This window comes from Carassius auratus, chromosome 40, assembly GCF_003368295.1.
Source record: "Carassius auratus strain Wakin chromosome 40, ASM336829v1, whole genome shotgun sequence".
NCBI lineage: Eukaryota > Metazoa > Chordata > Actinopteri > Cypriniformes > Cyprinidae > Carassius > Carassius auratus.
The window spans coordinates 18,700,036-18,719,937 of record NC_039282.1 but is presented as its reverse complement, the minus strand read 5'-3'; the positions used below and the strand labels follow the sequence as shown (position 1 = coordinate 18,719,937).

Genomic DNA, 19,902 nt, shown 5'->3' with positions numbered 1-19,902 from the left:
TATATATATATATATATATATATATATATATATATATATATATATATATATATATATATATATATATATATATATATATATATATATATATATATGGCAAACATTAATCCAATGCATAGTTTGATTAATGCCATTCTGTGCATTTGAATAAGCAAGGTTATGTTATGTATACTTTACAACCACATTGACGTAGTTTTCAAGGGTCTCCTGGTCTCGTTTACGTCAGCAATGAAAGTAGGTTAGAATCAATGCCAACCTCATCTGTGATGCATGATGGGTAGGTGTTGCATAGCTGCAGAAAACTGAAGACAGGATGTACAAACCAATGCCAAACCACACCTGTCAATTAGGGTCGAGTAACAGAACTGACGCAAAGCGCATAAAAATCTGATCAAATCAGCAGCTCTGGGGCAGTTCCCTGTCTGAGACCACACGGCAGACAAAACAGCATTATGAAGTGGATCGGAGGAAACCATCAGCATTACAACATTTAATTCCTTCAGTTACATGGAATTTTTGCAATCACTATAGGGACTTTTGTACGCTGCAGCTCTGTTATGGAAGTATTTCTATAAAAGGGAATAGCAGACCTTCAGACATATGCTCTGGTCAAGATCAGACACTTCAACTTTATTCATTATTATTTACACAATGGAGCTAAAGTTAGTCATTGCTCAGTGAAGGATTGAGGTCATGCTTTAAAACTGTTTAACCTGAAGTTCATTTTGAATGTTTTAGAGTGACACTAACAAACTGATATCACAAAACATCACACAATTCTTTAAATCCATTGCTAAAACTTACTGATGTTTTCACTGCTGTTTGCAAAACAAAATAATGTTCTCATGTAAACATGGCTTTTGTTTGTTTAAGGGATTTCACAAAAGACCAGTAGAATGAAAAGTTGAAATAAAATTGATTACCAGTTAAAACAATATGCACCTGTAAACATGATTTGTTTGAAACATTGACAATAAATAGGCAACATCCACTGTAATAACAACTCACTCTATTCACTTAATAGTGATCTTTAATAATTAAGTTTATTCATAAGACATATACTGGATTGGATGTGTGCTTCACAGTAGGAATTACCCACAAACCAAACTTTAAAGCTGAGTTTTGCAGAGGAAAGTCCTTTATTCCATTATCTCAACTTCACAGGATCAATTTGAAGGCAAATGGCAAAATAAATGAATAGCTTATGGCCTGATATTGCAATGTCTGATTTCATTTTAGTTCAAAACAGGCTATTGTCAGGGGCACCAAACAGCGTAGGACCAAAAGGACAAAGTAATAATGTTGAGAAGAGAGAGAGCGTGAGAGAAATAAACAATGAGAACAGAGTTTATGGCAGCCGCTTCCACAGGGATCACAGCGAGGACATTTAACAAGCAGAGAGAGGATAAAGAAAAGAGCCGGGGAGCCTTTTATCAGCTGTGAATAATAAAACCATTATTATAAGTCTAATTTAACACTAATTTGCTTCATGCACAGTTAGGTCTGAAGAATAGTTTTGGAGCCAATCAGCTTAGCCGTAAAGGTCACGTGACTGTTTCAATTCAGACTTAAGTAAAACATTTTCGAAAGTGAGATTTATACATTAATACAATTAGATTTATACAATTTATGTATTTGGTTTATTATGGAAAAAAAGGTTGAACATATAATACAATGACTTTTTTGCAATTTATATATTCAGTTTATTTCAGAATACACGGCTGATTTTGAAATTTCGCCCACTTTGACCAAAATCATGGTGAGATTAGTTAAGCTAAGCTTACCAGCCAAACTTTGATCTTACACAAGCTCCTAAATGCCAGACAGAAATTTAACAACTCAATTTGCATCAAGTCTGGTCTGTTATTTCGGAATGAAACGGTTCAACTCTCTAAATTTAAGCACAAGTCAGAGCGTCTTTATAGACGAATAGTGCAAAATCTCAGAGAAATGAGTCAATTCAGTTCAAAATGTTTAACGGACCTGGCTGAATGGTATGTATTAATCATTCTAGATCTATTACCCTGTCCAGCAGGATATAAAGTCACCCAATAGGAACATTCAAATTCTACAACATCAATCAGAATTTCATACTGTTCAATGAGCACGTTCTTATATTAAATAAAGCTAATTATTGCAACAGTAATCCAAGATACAGTAATAAGTAAATATATTTGATATTGCTTGATTTTTTTTTCATTGGTCTCCTGACCGTATTAACAGACGGTAATGGAAAAATAGAAAAACGATTCCTATTTGGACAGAAACTTGCTGATGTCAACTGATGTTGGAAGAGTTTCATTAAGATATCTACAAGTCGTATTTGTTTGAAACTGAAGGTTTGATTGACTGTGAAACTGGCTTCTGTGATTTGGTTTGTCCAGCAACATTTTGGAGATCCAAAGCATCATGGGAAGTATTTCAAGCCATGACAAAGCTTTTTTGGGGAATAACATGGATAAAATGTCCTGAGAAATCGCATATTAGGTATATACACATGCATTAATTTTCGTAAATTGGTTAAAAATCCAATCTAGCGTTTTCTCCTGGTCTATTGCGAACATAATTGAAGTTTTAGTCTTGATGACATATCCTAAAGCTTTTTTTTAGCAAATATTTTGTACACATTCTCCTCCACGGACCAGTTCATTAAACGCGAGGCGAAAATAAACATGTGTGTATGACGTAAAAACACTTCTCTGCATCTTTTTTTTTCTTTTCTATTGGACAGATTTTTTTCAGGATTCAATCTGATTGAAATGTAATTCAGATTCAATCAAGGTGGTTCAATCAAGCAGTTATTATCGGATTATTTGGGTGCATGTAACTCTATCTATTTACAGCACAGAACCTGTTTGCTTGTCGGTTATTTTACTTCTGATTTGCTGACATGGCAGGTTTTTGGGGAGCATGCATGAATTTGGAAGGGATGGAGGGGTCTCTAATTTAGCAGTTAAGTTTAGCAGAAGTTAGCATCACTTTTGGTGCATTTATGTATTGCTGGTTGTGAGTGCTGGTCATCACACTGTACGAAATAATTTGAAACCATTATGTTCACGTCTGTAACGCCCCATTGGAAATCTCCATCCTGATTTGAAGTTGCTACGGTGAGATAAGTTACTTTCTCTTTCCTGGAATGAGTAGTTTGGCTCTGTTTGTCTCTATTTGGCACCGTACATCCTCTCAATGTCGTTCTGGTAGTGAGTTTTGAGCTCCTTTCGTTTGAGTTTAAAAGCGTCTGTCACCAGGCCGGTCTCTGGGGTCCAGGGCTCAACGCTCAGCCGGATCTTCCGTGGGATCTCGAATCTTTCTAACTGGGCTGTTAAATACACAGGAACAGGAAATGAATCAGCTAAACTAAAGAGTGGTAAAACAGGAAGCACAATAAATGTGCATGATCTAAAGTAACATTTCAAGCTTAAATGATTGCTAATATTGTAGCCAATATTATTTTATTGGTGCATTTAATAGAGAAACTTCTAGAGAAAAGTTTTATGAATGCAAAAACATTTTAGGTAAAGACAATTTAAGAAATTAAATTTAGAGATTTATGTTCTCTAAATGTATGTCTACGGAGCAGAAAATGAGATGTAACTTCAAAGTGAGTTTATTAAAAAGGACAAATATCTGCCAATAGGCTCGGAGAATTTAACTTAATTCCAAAGGAAAACGATATTTGTGACCTGTGCTGGCAAAATGAGTCACATTTTAAAATAAATAGTTAATTCTCCATTAAAATATCTTCAAAATGATGTATGATTTGTTGGAATCTGATAAAAAAATGACAATTTGCAAAATCAGTTTTGAGAGAAATTGAGTTAAAGTTTTCTGAATGTTCCAAAACAAAATCACCTGCAACGTTGCATTTCTTAATAATAATTACTATATAAATAGTCACAGTATAGCTATTTTTTTATCTTTGTTATTATAATCAAGCAAAACAAAACAAAAAACAGTAGAACAAATATAAGAAAAGAAATGCGTTATCTTTTTCATTTTACATCTAAACAAAAGCATTCAAGTAAGAACAACAAATAATCAAATGTAAAAATCCATTTAGTGTGTTCATTACAAATAAACTGATAAAAGCAGTTCAATCAAGAGCAGCGAGTGATCTTTTATTGTAAGATTATCATCAATGAGGCCATCACATTTGTTCTCGTTTTAAACAAACTCACTTCATTTTGTTCGGTCTCCCCAAAAATGACTTTATATCTTCATTTTGCATATTAAGTAAAGTAAATGTATCTTAGATATTTGTATTGGAAGACAAGAGAAAAATTCTGAGGAAGATTTTCTGTAATGCATGCAAGATTGAATGCCATGATTTTATAAAGGTAGGACTTTCTGCTCTACTTTAAGACCCTTTTAAGGCCTTAATTTGTAAAAGGGTGAATTAAGATGTGTTAAGACCAAGCAGATACAGCACAAATAGCATGAGTAGTATGAAAGTATGCTAACCCAAACTGTGTTTCACCTGTAAGTGCTGTTTCTGTGATGACTTTAAGCACCTCCTCCTCGATGACAGGGTTGTTACAAAGCTCCTCCCACAAACCCCTGACACACTTCCTGTCAGCCAGCGCCAGCAGCTGCTTCTGATTGGGCACCACAAAGCCAATCACGTAAGACTCTTCACTGGAAAACAGGAAGAGGAGGGACTTAGATTCAGCAGAGTTGACTATTAATGTGTTGTGTTAGGGGTGGGGGATGTAACCATAATTTTATGTCATGACATGAGTATTTTATTTTACGGTATCGATAAAAATCATGACATAGTTATTGTTATTTAATTAAATCTTTGTTATTAAAAAATAAGAAAAAACTAAAATAAATACAATATAAGAAAGATAAATGAAATGAACAGTGCTTTAAGTTTTTAGGTTCGGGACTATTTAAAAGCAGCATTAATACATAAATAGAAATAATCAAATGTAAAAAATATAACACTACAGCGTTTCTGCAGAATTAATTAAATATACATTGATCCTTATTAAATCTACTAAAATAATTAAGTTAAGAGCAGTGAATGATTTTCTTTTTTTCTGTTTGAAATAAATGCATTATGTATATTTGATTTATTTTGTATATTTAAAAATATTTAAAAATGTTTATATTTAAAATGTTTTTTATTATTTATTTGTTAGATTTATTATAAATTAATATAAAATATTGTAATTAAACATTTTTATTACACATGACCAAATGTTTTTTTTTTATAAAGATATAAAGTTTGGAGTGTTTCAAATAGTTTTTTAAATTACATATTTTAAAAAAATATGAATATTTAAGATTAAATTATTGTATGAAAATTCTATTTATAGGGTAAGACTTTAGAATAATGGTCCATTAGTTAATGTTAGTTAACATGAACCAAGCAAGAACAATCCTTCTACAACATTGATTAATATTTAATTAATTTTAACATTTACTAATGCATTAATTAGTTACATTAGTTAATGCACTGTCAATTAGCATGAACTAAAAATAACTGTATTTTCATTAACATTAACAAATATGAATAAATACAGTAATATATGTATTGTTCATTGTTTGTTCATGTTAATTAATGCATTAACTAACATTATGACCCTCATGCCTTCTTTAGATATCACCAGAACGAATGAAGGTAACATTACAGCCATTGTGTGTGAACTATAGAAGGGATTTTAATAACCTCGTAAATCAGTGTTCATTGTTGAGGGTGTTTTTGTTTTTGTGTCGGCACCTGTTGGCATAGGCACAGATGTTGTCCACAAGTGCACAGTTTTTCAAGACGGCCTCCACTTTTCCCAGAGACACGTATTCTCCCGCTTGCAGCTTCACCAGGTCTTTCTTGCGGTCTAACAGGCAAACACACACACACACACACACACACACATGCAAATATCAACCATAATTCATCAGATGTGTCTGAGAGTTTGTGCAACAGGAAGTTTTTCTTTCTCTCCCTTTTGGAGTGTATCCTGCTTTCTTTGAGTTCTTATCGCTGCCCTTGTGTGGGTAAAGTTGACTGTGAGACGTGTCATTTACTGGAAATACAGGACTGAAGTGTTTTATCATAAAGGAGAGGGGACTCCCATTCCCTCGCTCCTGCCAAAAACTCCTGTCTTTACAATGTTCTGGTTAATCTTGCTCACCGATGATCTTCAGACAGCCGTCTCCGTGAAACTCTCCGATGTCTCCGGTGCAGAACCACCGCTGGCCTTTCTTATCCACGAAGAAGTCCTCACTGTTCTTCTCTTTCTTCTTGTAGTAACCCATTGTTACGTTGGGCCCACCGACCAGAATCTCTCCTCGTGGACAGGGCCGGTCTGTGCTGCGATATCCTCCTGGATACACACAGAATGCATTATGACACACACGAAAAATAAAGGAAAGGGGAAATGGGCTGGACTTCATAAAGCACATCAGTAGGGTTCCAGTCCTACCGTGAGCTCAGAGCTTATTAAGCAACAAGTCGTGTATAAATCGTCAAAACTTTAACATAACGACATCTGATTTGATCCACATTGCAGCTTCTGGCCAAGAACTGCTTAATTAAACAGGAAGAGACTGAGATGTAATTGGACCGCTCAGAGTTTTGGAGCTGTTTCCATGAACAGTTGAGGTTGAAACATGAAAATGAGTATAAGCTGCACTCTTGTGAAGAAGAAGTGTGTTTATTTGAATTAAATGTGCACTTGTAGTGTACAGTACTTGAAATCTTAAAATAATATTTGATAAAAACCCTACTTGCAAATAGTAATAATGAAGTAAAAGGCCACTTAAGCATACTTAAACAGAGACACTTTCATAAATACATCAGCATTCAAAATGCTTTTAAAAGTGCACCTTGTAATAATGTCAAATTTAAAGTTTTACTTTAAAGTACATATTAAATCTTTGTTTTAATGATCTGTAGTTGTTGTGCTCACTGTATATACTGTATATAAATATATATAGTATATTATTATATACACTTTTTTTATAATACAATACAAAGTTTCAGAAAACTACACATTCAGTATGTACAAAGTATAGTATGCAGTATACTTATATTTTTATTTTATTATATTATTATTACATGTTATTATTTATTATAGTATATTATTTCTGTAATAACATTTTAAAAGTATGCTAAAGTGTACTTTTTCACAAAGGCAGTTCTGCTAATGGATACCTATGAGCCACTAAGTGCTCTGAAACTAAACACGTATTACTCTGACAAACTTTGGCAAATCCAGTTAGCAGTTCAAAAGCAAAATGATTGCCAGTCAGAAAAGATGCCTGGGTTTTCATGGATATACAAAACAGAGACTATTTAGATATGGTTAACTAATATTTACCAGCTCCCGAAGCTTTGATTTTAAAGCTTTAACACTGTGACGTGGCCTCTCCTTCTTATGATTTTAACAAGGATGTTTTTCTTTGTAATGGAAGCTGCCAATAGTAATTTAATGTGTTTTCAAATAAAGACGTATCATGCACAGAATAAAGCTGATCTGTCTAGAAATAGCCGCTCGAAGTGTCTTCCTTACAAGGTCGCAAACGTCCTTTTATACTTTTTTCCACTTCCTTCTGCTTTGTTCTGCTGATCTTTCTCTCTGCGTAGACATATCGCCTGATGAATAGGTAAACATCCATGACAGTGTTATTATAAGAGCAGATATATGTGTGTGTGTGTGTGTGTATCACACTCACCTTCTATCCAGTCCTTCAGCTGAACCTCACAGCAAACCAGCGGTGCACCAACTCGTCCTGTACTGTAATCCCACACTACACACACACACAGACAACACCATCTATATTAGCTGTAAGAGCACAGTTGTGTCATTATTTCCACTGCAGAAAAAGATGTGTTTCTTCATTAAAAAAATCACCATCGGTGTGAACTCTTGAGAACACAAATCTCAATCATTTTACAAGGCTGCTGTCCTCCACAAATCATAATTTCAATGTTTTTTGAGGATCAGGACACAGAGTTGGTGACCTAGTTTCATTTGTTAATATCATTTTCTCATTAAAACACAATTACACTTATTGTGAATATTTACAGTCTGTTTACATATTAAAATCATGTCATGCTAGTCATGTTTATTAGCAAAAACCAAGTTAGTTTATGAGTCCATGCTCCACCTGGTGTAATTGATTAGAATCGGAAAATATAGTTTTGCTTGCTTACATTGTAAAACGCGAACTTTATTTTAGCAATAGTGTAAGGGAGACAATTTTTCATGTGTATGTGTTGTGTGCCTTTAACATCAGTTATATTTAAAAACTGTCCATATAAAACAGAAACACAAGTTTAGCAACAAACTTTTATGAAGCAAAACAAATGACTTTCCCATTGTTTTATATAAGATACCTATATCTATATCAAATAATTTCCATTCGAATACACAACTGTTCAAAAATGAGGCAGCAGTCAGTTTTTAATGCTTTATAAAGAAGCCTCATCTGATCGGCAAGGGTGCATTTATTTGATTAAAATACATTAAAAAAAGGGAAATATTATTAGAATTTAAAATAACTCTTTTCTATGTGAATATATTGTAAAATGTAATTTATTCCTGTAATGCAAAGCTGAATTTTCAGCATTACTCCAGTCACATGATCCTTCAGAAATCATTCTGATATGCCAATTTTCCCCTCCAGAAACATGTCTCATTATTTTAAATGTTGAAAACAGTTGTGCTGCTTCATATGTTATATATATATATATATTCGATGAATAGAAAATTCAAAAGAAACCTTCTTTAACACTTTCGATTAATTGAATACATCCTTGCTGAATAGAAGCATTCGTTTCTTCTCTTACTTTCGGACGCTAGTATAGATTATGAAGAGGTGTACAGTAGTGTTAGAAATGCTGGATGAAGGTGTGAATCTCACGCTGGCTGATGGTCCCAGCGCCGCAGGTCTCCGTGAGGCCGTAGCCTTGACCTACAGGACAGCAGAAGCAGATGTTCATGAAGCGCTGGGTCGCAGCAGACAGAGGTGCACCGCCTGACAGTAACACCCGCAAACGGCCACCTAACAACGCCCGGACCTTCCTGAAGACCAGCCTGGAGAGAGAAGGAATAAAGAGGTGAGTGTGAGAACCGGAGGAGTTACTAAAACTGGCAATGCAACTCAATGCTAATTCAATAATAACCAAATGCCCTGTTAGTGGAACGTCTGGTTCTTTCTTTGGAGTTGCATTGAGAAGTCTAATTGATTTTTGCAGATTGTTCTTTGGATATTTCACTGAACCAGTTCAAAAATTTGTCTCTGTGTTCTCCAAGAATGGTGAAATAAATATTTGACTAAATACTCAGAATCCGTGCTCTGCATTTAACCCATCCAAAGAGCACACACAGCAGTGAACACACACCGGGAGCAGTGTGTGTTTTTGACACAACTCTGTATAATGACATGGGTATGACACAGGTATTACAAGGAGAGGGTGACTTATGAGGACATAACCCATGTCCCCATTTTTCAAAACGCTTATAAATCATACAGAATGAGTTTTTTTGAGAAAGTAAAAATGCACAAAGTTTCCTGTGAGGGTTAGGGTTAGGTGTAGAGTTGGTGAAGGGCCATAGAATATACAGTTTCTACAGAATAAAAACCATTACACCTATGAGATGAACCCATGTGTGTGTGAGTGTGTGTGATGTACCTGTCACACAGTGGGGTGCTGTATCCCATCGCAAGCTGCTCCATCTTATAGTTGTAGGCCAACAGAAACAGAGTCCTCTGAAAAACACTCATTTCCTCCACTTTTAGCATCACATTCTTATAGATGCGATCCATGATCTCCTACACACAGAGAGAAAATATCTGCATGTAAAATCCACAGACGTGATGCAATTTTACACAGTGAAATCTAACTGGGATTTTTATTTGATTTAATCTAATACATCACACACACACACACACACACACACACACACACACACACACACACATATATATATATATATATATATATATATATATAATTAATAATATAGTTTAACTTTTGTCCACCAAATCAAAGTCATTGAGGTATTATAAACATGCATAAGGAAAACAGTAGACAGGAAATGACATCACAAAAACGACCCCTTGACTTCACCTGGGCACAGAAGCAATTACCTTTTCTCATAGAGAGAGAAAATGTACCACAAAAAATTATCTGAAAAACCTTGAAGCACCATGAATATTGTAATAATTCAGTACATAAAGCACAACTGCACTACCATCTGGTTTCACCACAGGATTGTTTTGCAAGGAAGTGGACGCTGATTTTAATTAAGTTACTGCTGACATTTTTCCACTTCACATTTCATCACATCTCATGTGACACGGGAGGGTGGAGAACAGCTTTCTGGGTATTTTTCATAAGCTGTCTTATGAATCAGATGTTCTCCCACTGCTCTCAGCCGCTGTGTTTATGGAAGTTTGCTGTTGTGTCGTTATCCATCCACTGGGACCCTCGTGTGCAACCACACAATGTGTGTGTGTGTGTGCGTGCATTTACAGTGTCCTCCAGCAAAGAAAATCGAGAAATAAAACATAATTAATTGTGCATCTACAGCGTGTGAGTCACTACTGTCAGAAAGATATCCACACGGGCTTTCTCACGTTCTGTTTACAGCTGTAAATCATTCTCAACAATCACATTCGCTGACATTCAACCTCAAAACCCCAGAGAGAGAGAGATGTAGTCTTACTGGTACTGCTGCCATTAAAGTGGGCCGCAGGACGCTAGTGTCCCCTTTGCTTCCCTTCTTTATCTTGGTGGACTATAAAGTAAAAACGATTAATAGAAACATTATCATTTGTCTTGACAAAGTTGCAAAGAAAGAGAAACGCCTACAGCACTGCACATTTTTTCCATTACGTACTGCTGTTGTTTCAGCATTTTTCTCTGATATTATTTGACATTAAATGCTTGATAGTGACATCAATATGTTAACTGTGTTGTAAATACTTACTGTGACATCATACACGAAAAACATTGGTGTAGAAACTTCACTCAGAAAATTGCTAGTACATTTCACAAATTATTAAAAAGAAACACCAAGTAACACTTTGAATTAAACATCATCACAAAGAAATATGTCTCTTTAAAAAGCTGAAATTACTTTAATATTTTATATATATATATATATATATAGAGAGAGAGAGAGAGAGAGAGAGAGAGAGAGCTTATATTAATTTTCCCATATTATTTTAATTGTTTTAGTAGTAGTGTTTTATGAGAAAATGTAAGTGGTTTAGTGGCATAATATATATTTTTTATTTAAAAAATTTAATATTTTATATATATAAATATATATATATATATATAATTTTTTAAAATATATATCAATTTATACTTTGTATATGTGTAAATAAATAATTTAATTAAATAATAAATATATAAATAATTTGCCTGTATTATTGCTTGATTGTGACATCACTTGTGCTGATTAGGTTTTTATTACAGAGCAGTGACATCATACAATAAAAAATTGGTGTAGAAATCATTTTCATTCAGAATTTACAAGTAAATTTCACAAATAATCACAAAGAAACAGCAAGCAACACTGGATTGACATTTTGAAGTAGAAAGACTTGAAATAGTATTTTCATGTAAAACATACTCCAATAATCAGTTTTATTTCAACTTCACAAAATCTTTTTATTCAGTGAAGGCCAGTGTTTTGATCTCCAGGATGCACTCAGTAAATATGAACAGAACTGTGTGTGTTGTACCTGGTCTGCGAGTGTTTGTGGTGAAGAGTAGCCGATTCTGCAGCCGTGAGCCAAACACACCATCTCCGCGCTCAACTCCAACACGTGAGCCAGAGGAAGGTAGCCAATGTATGTGTCATCCTCGCTGTGAAAACACATTCATCATCTATCAGGGTTTAAGGGAAAATAAACATTATACTATCCTATTCTGTTCATTATCAGGCCTGTTTCATGCATCTTGTATAAAACATGCAAGTGTAACAGAAAATATACATATTTATAAAATAGTGTTGTTGTTTTTATTTATTTATTTAGTATTTACTTGATCATTTTGAATAAAAAAGTTAAAAAGTTATAAAAACTTTTTTATTTATTAAAGAATCCTGAAAAATAAATACATTACAGTTTTCCCCCCCAAAAAAGAAAAAAGACAGTTTTCAAGATTTGAGCAGAAATGAGCAGCAAATGAGAACATTAAAATGATTTCTGAAGATCATGTGACACTGAAGACTGGAGTAATGTTGCTGGAAATTCAGCTTTGCATCGCAGGAATAAATTAAAATGTAATATTTATTCATATAGAAAACAGCTGTTTTAATTTGTAATAATATTTCACAATATTTTTGTTTTTATTGTATTTTTGATCAAATAAATGCAGCTTTGGTGAGCAGAGGAGACTTTAATTAGAAAATATTGTAAGAAAAGATTCAAATATCTTACTGGAAACTTAATTTACAGAAATATCATATTTACATCCAAATGGTTAATAATGTATACAGACAAATGTATTTTTCCCTAACAATAGGAAAGTCGTTTTTGTTTTAGTTGCATTTTCGCTGTATCTTCTTGCTGAGTTCACAAGATTTGTAAAAACAGCATGCATATGTCATGTATAAGATACACATGACATATATAACAAACAGTGCGTGGCACAGAAATCCCCACTGACTCATAATTGTCACTGTTTTTTCTCACTCTGTTTACTTCATCGAAACCATGACTGGTTTTCTAGGAAGCACTGATAAACATATGGGGCCCTATTTTAACGATCTGAAACGCAAGTGTCAAAGCGCGAAGCGCAAGTAACTTTGTGGGCGGGTCTCGGCGCTGTTGCTATTTTCCCGGCGGGATAAATGGCTCTTGCGCCCGGCGCAAATCTAAAATGGGTTGGTCTGAAGTATCTTCATTATTCATAGGTGTGGTTTGGGCGTAACGTGAAATAAACCAATCAGAGCGTCATCCAACATTCCCTTTAAAAGCAGGTGCGCAAGTTCCATTATGGATTGCTATTATTATGGCGTATTTACCAGGCGCACGCCAGGAGCGGTTCACAGCCGAGGAGACTGATGTTCTTGTAAGAGCAGTGAAAGACAGAGAAGTTGTGTTGTATGGGGATGGGAGAAACCCACCCAAAATAGCGTCGGTTAAACAGGCGTGGGAGGAAATAGCCACAATTGTTTCATCGATTTTTTTTTTCCTGGTTCTTGACGGACAAACCAATTTGTCAGATGTCCTTATACATATATGACCTCAAACAGGTCTGATCCTTAATTACTACAATTAGCCTGAATAATTTGTAAGCTAGATTTATTTTTTCACATCTTCGTGGCACACCACAATGATTTCCGTCATCTCATGTGTTAATATTTTTTTTCAGTGTAACAGTTTATGATTTGCAAAAATAACTGTTGCATCTGTGTAGATTACATGAGCAAAGTGTATGCGCGTTGTGCACGCTATACATTATGGTCAAGCATGCGCCCTTAAAATAGCAGAATGAACAACGCGCAACGCGCCACTGACTTTAGACTAGGTTTTTTCTGGTCAGTGGCGCAATTGTTTAATGGAACATCAAAATAGCACCAGGGATTGTTTGCGCCGGAACACGCCTCCTTTTTTGCGCTGAACCGCCCAGGGAGCGCAAGTTCATTCACTAGTTTAGCGACGTGCCTCTGTGGAGGGAAAAGCGCGCTTTGCGCGGGTGCAAAATAGGAATGACACATGCGTTGGTGTACAAAGTCAATTGCGCTGGGTGCAAGATAGGGCCCATGATATCCACAAACACATTAGTGAATGCGACAGATGGCAGGTGTGTGGACGTGTTTCATACCCGAGGTTGGGAATCCTCTCGGCCATGCCGGTGATTCCAGCTATAATATTACTGTGAGAGATCATGACTCCTTTTGGCACGCCGGTGGAGCCGCTGGTGTACATGATCACAGCCACATCAGACGCACTCGGAGGACGTCTCTGTCTCGACACTGTGGACACAAGTAGACCCAAGTTACTACAAATCACATTCTGTTAAATACTTCACTCTATTAACCACTAGCTATTCACTCTGAACTAGTCAATACTTCACTGTGCTTTGATCTCCTGAGTGCTTCTTTGTGACATCATCGAGCAGTGCTCTGATTGGTTGTGAAATCACAGACGAGAGTGTTCTATTGTGACATCACAGTTTACTTTCAAAAACATAGCAAAATTAAAAATACATGGACGAAGGCAAATTTTTTATTTCAGTGTTTTATTCGGAATGACTTTTCCTATCATTTGCAATTCATTTTTAAACCTCAAAATCCATTTAATAGAGAGTTCAAGCCAAGAAACAATTACTAGAAAAATACGCTGGAAAAGAAACATTTTCCAATATTAATCTGACTTAAAAACATAAATAAAAATTTTAAGCAATGCCAGCTTCTATGGATTTTTTATGATGAAAATCATAGCTGAGTAATAGTAATATATATATATATATATATATATATATATATATATATATATATATATATATATATATATATATATATATATATATATATAAACACATACACATATAGTTTTGTTTATATTATTTAAAGTTTTATTCATATTTTTATATTTAAGACAGAAACTAAAGATATTTAAGAAATATTAATGATCCAATAAAACACATTTGACAGACAATAAGCTCTGAGCTGTTTTCTTAAAGGAATAGTTCATTCAAAAATGAAATATTACAAGAGATGTTTTCTGTAAAATGAACACATATTCAATGAAAACTGAAAAACATTAATGAGACGTTTATGGTGCTTTTGTTATTTTCTTCATTATACAAAAAGAGCAGCATGAACTTCAGGGATTAATCTCATTTGGGTTTTATCAATATGTATAATTAGTTTTTATTATTGTAATACAATTTTAGTTCTAGTCATGTTGTGGTGCTTTATTTATTAAAACAAAAATAGTTAAGATTTATTAACATTAAAAATATTTTTCATGTTTTTTTTAATGTTTTAACCAAAGTACTTCAACTATTTTTTTATTTTAGTCTGTTGCATTTCTAATGTTCATTTTTTTTATTAAAGTTTTTTAATTTAATTTAATGAAAACATAAATAGTTTTTTTTTACTCTTATTTAAATGTTTGCTTTTTTCTGTTTTATTTCAATTAACGAAAACAACATTTTAGTTCACAATAGCACCGCTGGTTTAGAACAAGAGTAAATGAGCACCCATAACACTGGAGATGAGGGGAGTTCATTTAGAGTTGTTTGAAGTGCATTGATAAAGACTATAAAAGTAAAAACATTGTCTTATGTGTGAATGAATGAAGAAGATAAGAACAGGAAGTGGGCGCCAGATGTCAGTAGCAGAACAGGACGTTTTAGCTTTAAAATCTAGAGTGTGCCATTAAAACAGTTCCAAGATTTCAGCACCGTTAATGAGGAACATGGGAACTCGAGTGTGTACATTTGTGCATTTTGAGGCCCGATGTGATTTAGCATAAGCACACTGACACAGAACAGAGCGAATGTCTCATGTCGAGCTGAAGGAGGAAGATCAGCTCGATGTCGTGTGAAGTCTATAGCAGTGTGAGAAAAGATGACCCAACACACACACACACACACACACACACTATCCAGTGTGTAAACCACTACTACTACCAGCTGTTGAGGGTCAGTCCTGCTTCACAGAGAATTATAATGGAGGAAGTAAACGACGGAGTGAAAGAGTCAGGGACGCCCTCGACCCTGTCCTTAATTTGACACAGATGGAGGATTTCTCATTCACATGACCTGAAGCAACCTCAAACGCACACACACACACACACACATACACACACAAGTACCATTCTCAGGATGGGCCCCCAGCCTCTTTACAGCCGCCATGCTGTGGACACTGATGCCTCGTGGGTATTCAGAGCCGCTCTTGAGTTTATCGTCCACAACAATGATGTGCTGCAATCTGGGCACCTCTAGAAAAATATTCTGTCAAAATACAAGCACAAAAACATTAATGCATGTATTTAAAGGGATAGTTCACCCATAGGTAACCAAAACAGTAGATGGTCCATACTTCCATATTATGTTCCAATGTGGACCCTTTTTTTTTCAAAATATCTTCTTTTGTGTTCAACAGAAGAAATAAGCTTTTACAGGATTGAAACAACTTGTGGGTGAGTAAATGATAGGATTTTCATTTTTGGGTGAACTATCCCTTTAACTGATGCATTTCAAAGCTAAATATAATATTCAGTATGAGGGGTTGGATTGGGTTGGATTATGGAAAATAGACTTTGATATTATTATTTTTTTTTCATGCTCATTAGATTCAAAGGGTCAAGGTTACACCATCTTTCTCCTTTGCGTGCAACATACACAGTAAATTATATATAAGATTTGTTAAGGTTTTGAAAGAACTGTCTTATACTAGAATGATTTCTGAAGGATCATGTGACACTGAAGAAAAAAAAATTCAGCTTTTCATCCTAAAAATAAATTACACTTTAAAATACACTGGTATATAAAACTGTTATTTTGAATTGTAATAATATTTCACAATATTTTAGTTTTTATATTGTATTTTTGATTAAATAAATGCAGCCTCTGTAAGCAGAAGATACTTCTCTTATTGCAAACGTAACACTTTCAAACTGGTGCATATTTTTTAATAAAATCAGATGTTAGATAGATCGTTTGTAGTCATATTAAATATTTGATGTACTACATGGAACACTTTGTATAGTCTGTTTTTTGAGTGTTTGATCACCTTGAGTTTGGTTTCCAGAAGTTCTTTGCTGGTGATGATGTGAGAAACTTCAGCTTCATTGAGTCCATGAGCAATAGCAGGACCACCCAGAGTAGAGTAAAGAGTGACCACTGTAAAACACACATATATCTGTATAGGTCTTATCAGGAGTAACAGCACACATGACATGGCTGTGAGAAGTTCAGGAAGAGGGCAAACGAGCACAAGCCAGAACACACACACACACACACACACACACACACACACAGCTGCCCAGAGAACACAGGGGGGTCGGTGAGCCAGATTCTGTGACATCATCAGTCTGCATCACTGCCTGAGGGCGTGACACTTAAGCCATGAGACACAAACAGAGAGGAGATCGCCACGGAAACATCAACACACTCACACACACACACACACACATGAAGATAAGCTTAAATATTTATGTGTTAGAGCACACGCATACACACATCTGACATAAACAATAACATACCCAAGTGACAAAATGCATGTTTGCAACACATAACACATGAACAGCCATTCTCTCTAACACACACACACACACACACACACACACACACACTTAGGTCTGATGACAGCAAGTACGTGAGCATCTGATGTTGACAAAAACACAAGGGTGCAGAAGTCAGCCAAAGAGCCACAGACATCTGTGTGTGTGTGTGTGTGTGTGTGTGTCAATGTATTTATGTGACAGACATGAGGGGGTCAATCTCATGAAAATATGTCTAAAAAAAAGGCAATATCATTTTCATAAACAATTTCAGCAAAGTTCATCAAATATTATTATATTTAATATTACAATCTAGACTTACAATACAAAATTAGTATTATAAATATATATTATATAATATAAAATTCACTATATATAGGTTTAAAAATGATCCTACTTGTACTAATATATATGTACAATGATGATACTTTTTATGGCTATATATAGTGAATCATAAAAATACATATAAAATACAATAGTATATATTGTATAAATATATATATATATATATATATATATATATATATATATATATATATATATATATATATATATATATATTTATATATTTATCAGTTAAGCACATTTTTCCTTCATATTGTCCTTACAATAATACTTTCAGATACATATAGCAGATATATGCATTTATGATTTACTGTCTCATTCAGGAAAATGGACCAAACATTTTTACTCTAATACTGATCTTGTGCATAGACAGACTTGTATTTTCTTAATGCAAATATTCAAATATTCTGGCATTATATGTAACCTGTGCATGGTCTTTTGAGATTCACTAGAGTGTGTGTCTGTGTGTGTGTGTGTGTGTGTGTGTGTGTGTGTGTGTGTGTGTGTGTGTGTGAGTGTGAGTGTGAGTGTGTGTGTGTTTAGGGAGGCCGCTGAGCTGATAAAAACCACATCAATATCACAAACTTTAGAGGAGGATCAGTGAAAAAAGACAGAGAGGAGAGGGAGGAGGTGGTGGGGGGTTACGCTTATATAACAGAAGTGCAATGAGGACAACACACACACACACACACACACACACACACACACAAAGCTCTGTATTAGCCCCCTGTGTGTCATAAACACTCAAATATTGAGCAAATATTTGCTGCAGTTTTGCATGAGGGTGAGAGATTTCCCTGTGCATGTGTCTGTTCAATAACAACATACTGTGCAGATCTTCTCTCTTCAATGTTGCATGTGAATCTCTGATTTATGAATGAAGCTAAGAAATACTATAATATTCTTTTAAAAATACCAACTCACTACGACAATGTTAGGGTGTTATTTTGGTGATTGCTAAGGTGTCTGGAATGTTCAAGCAGTTGCAAGGATGTCCTAAGAGGTTTTTAAACGGATAATCCACCTAAAAATAAAAAGGTTGCACTGATTTATAACGGAGAACTGGATTGCTCATGACGTCATAAAAGTGAAGCCACCAGATTTGGCATTGCCATACATTCTGTTGAATTAATAGGAAAGCATATGATTTTAATGAGAAAACATCCCAGAGGAGATGCTCAACATATTATTACAGATGATAAAGCGCTCATTCTGAAATATGAATTATTTTACTGATCTCCTTACCTTGATCTTGGTAATTACACTGCTGAGGGTCAGAGGGCTCTTAGAATTCAACAAAAATATTTTAATTTGTGTTCTGAAGATTTTTGGGTGAACTAACCTTTAACTGACCCTCATGCTGTGTGTGTGTGTGTGTGTGTGTGTGTGACTCACATGGGAAGTTGTACATGAAACAGGCCTGAGCCGCTATGATCCACTCCGCTCTTGTCTCGCAGAAGATGGCAATGTTTTTCAGAGGTTTCTGTCCTAAAGCAGCCAAACCGCTGCCGAAAGCTCTCACTTCTTTATACACCTGATCATACGACATCCAGCGATAGTCTCCCAAAAATCACCTAGAGAGACACAAAGGGTTTGAGATGCTTTATTTTCTGTTCAGCTGCTCTTCGGGAAAAGAGACCATCGCTCACCTTTTCTGTTCAGTCCTTTCTATCAACTTTGTTCCCCATCATTGGGGCAGACTTAACAATTTTAATAGTTCAACAGCGCCTCCTATTGGATCATTATATAGTCACAACTCATTGAGAAGTTATTAGAATCACATTCTACATTTTTTAACAAATACTTTTTTTTTGGCTTGTTTTTTTTTCTTCTCTTCTCATAACTTATAATGTAAACAATTTTTTAAATTGCAATACATAATTATGAATTGATACAATTATACTGACCTTTACAATTAAAGATAAAAGATAAGTATTGGATAGTTTAAAATTCTTTCAGAATAGCAACAAAAAAATTTTTTTCTTCTTTTTGTAAGAAAAAGATAGAGATACTTAACTTTTACAAATACAAATTATTATTATTAATATTATATTGCTATTATACATTATTTAAACATAAAATGTTCTCTTCTCTATATAAAAGAAAATATTTTTACAATTTACCATTATATTTTTATTTTACACACACACACACACACACACACATACAAATGCTTTATTATATATCGTATTGGATAGTTCAAACAAAAAATCTTTTGATACGATATGAAAAATATGAATGTACTACAGATAATTTTACCTTTACAATATGCAATGGATTATTATTAGTAGTACAGAGGATAGTATTATAACTTTTAACACAATTATTCGTAATATTTATCGTTTTCATTTC

The 19,902-nt window shown here is 34.5% G+C and overlaps 1 protein-coding gene across 1 annotated transcript; it reads right to left on the bottom strand.

Annotated features, from left to right (window-relative positions):
• Nucleotides 1-462: 462 nt before the first annotated feature.
• Nucleotides 463-19,124, bottom strand: LOC113058772 (long-chain-fatty-acid--CoA ligase 3-like). Its single transcript, XM_026226973.1, has 13 exons — nt 18,946-19,124; nt 16,716-16,825; nt 15,796-15,934; nt 13,796-13,946; nt 11,707-11,830; nt 10,680-10,751; nt 9,644-9,783; nt 8,872-9,044; nt 7,681-7,755; nt 6,138-6,329; nt 5,726-5,840; nt 4,478-4,635; nt 463-3,319 (listed from the first exon to the last, which is right to left on the bottom strand). The coding sequence occupies exons 1-13, from the start codon at nt 19,097-19,099 to the stop codon at nt 3,162-3,164; spliced, it is 1,761 nt and encodes a 586-aa protein (XP_026082758.1). The 5' UTR covers nt 19,100-19,124; the 3' UTR covers nt 463-3,161.
• Nucleotides 19,125-19,902: the final 778 nt, after the last annotated feature.

What these genes read in the sequence shown, in the direction of transcription:
- LOC113058772 (XM_026226973.1), bottom strand. Translation starts at nt 19,099, where the DNA reads ATGTCGTATGATCAGGTGTATAAAGAAGTGAGAGCTTTCGGCAGCGGT. An exon ending in TTCTGGAAACCAAACTCAAG is followed by an intron (nt 15,935 to 16,715) that starts GTGATCAAACAC and finishes GTATTTTGACAG; the next exon opens with AATATTTTTCTAGAGGTGCC. An exon ending in CGCTGGGACCATCAGCCAGC is followed by an intron (nt 7,756 to 8,871) that starts GTGAGATTCACA and finishes GTGTGTGTGTAG; the next exon opens with TGTGGGATTACAGTACAGGA.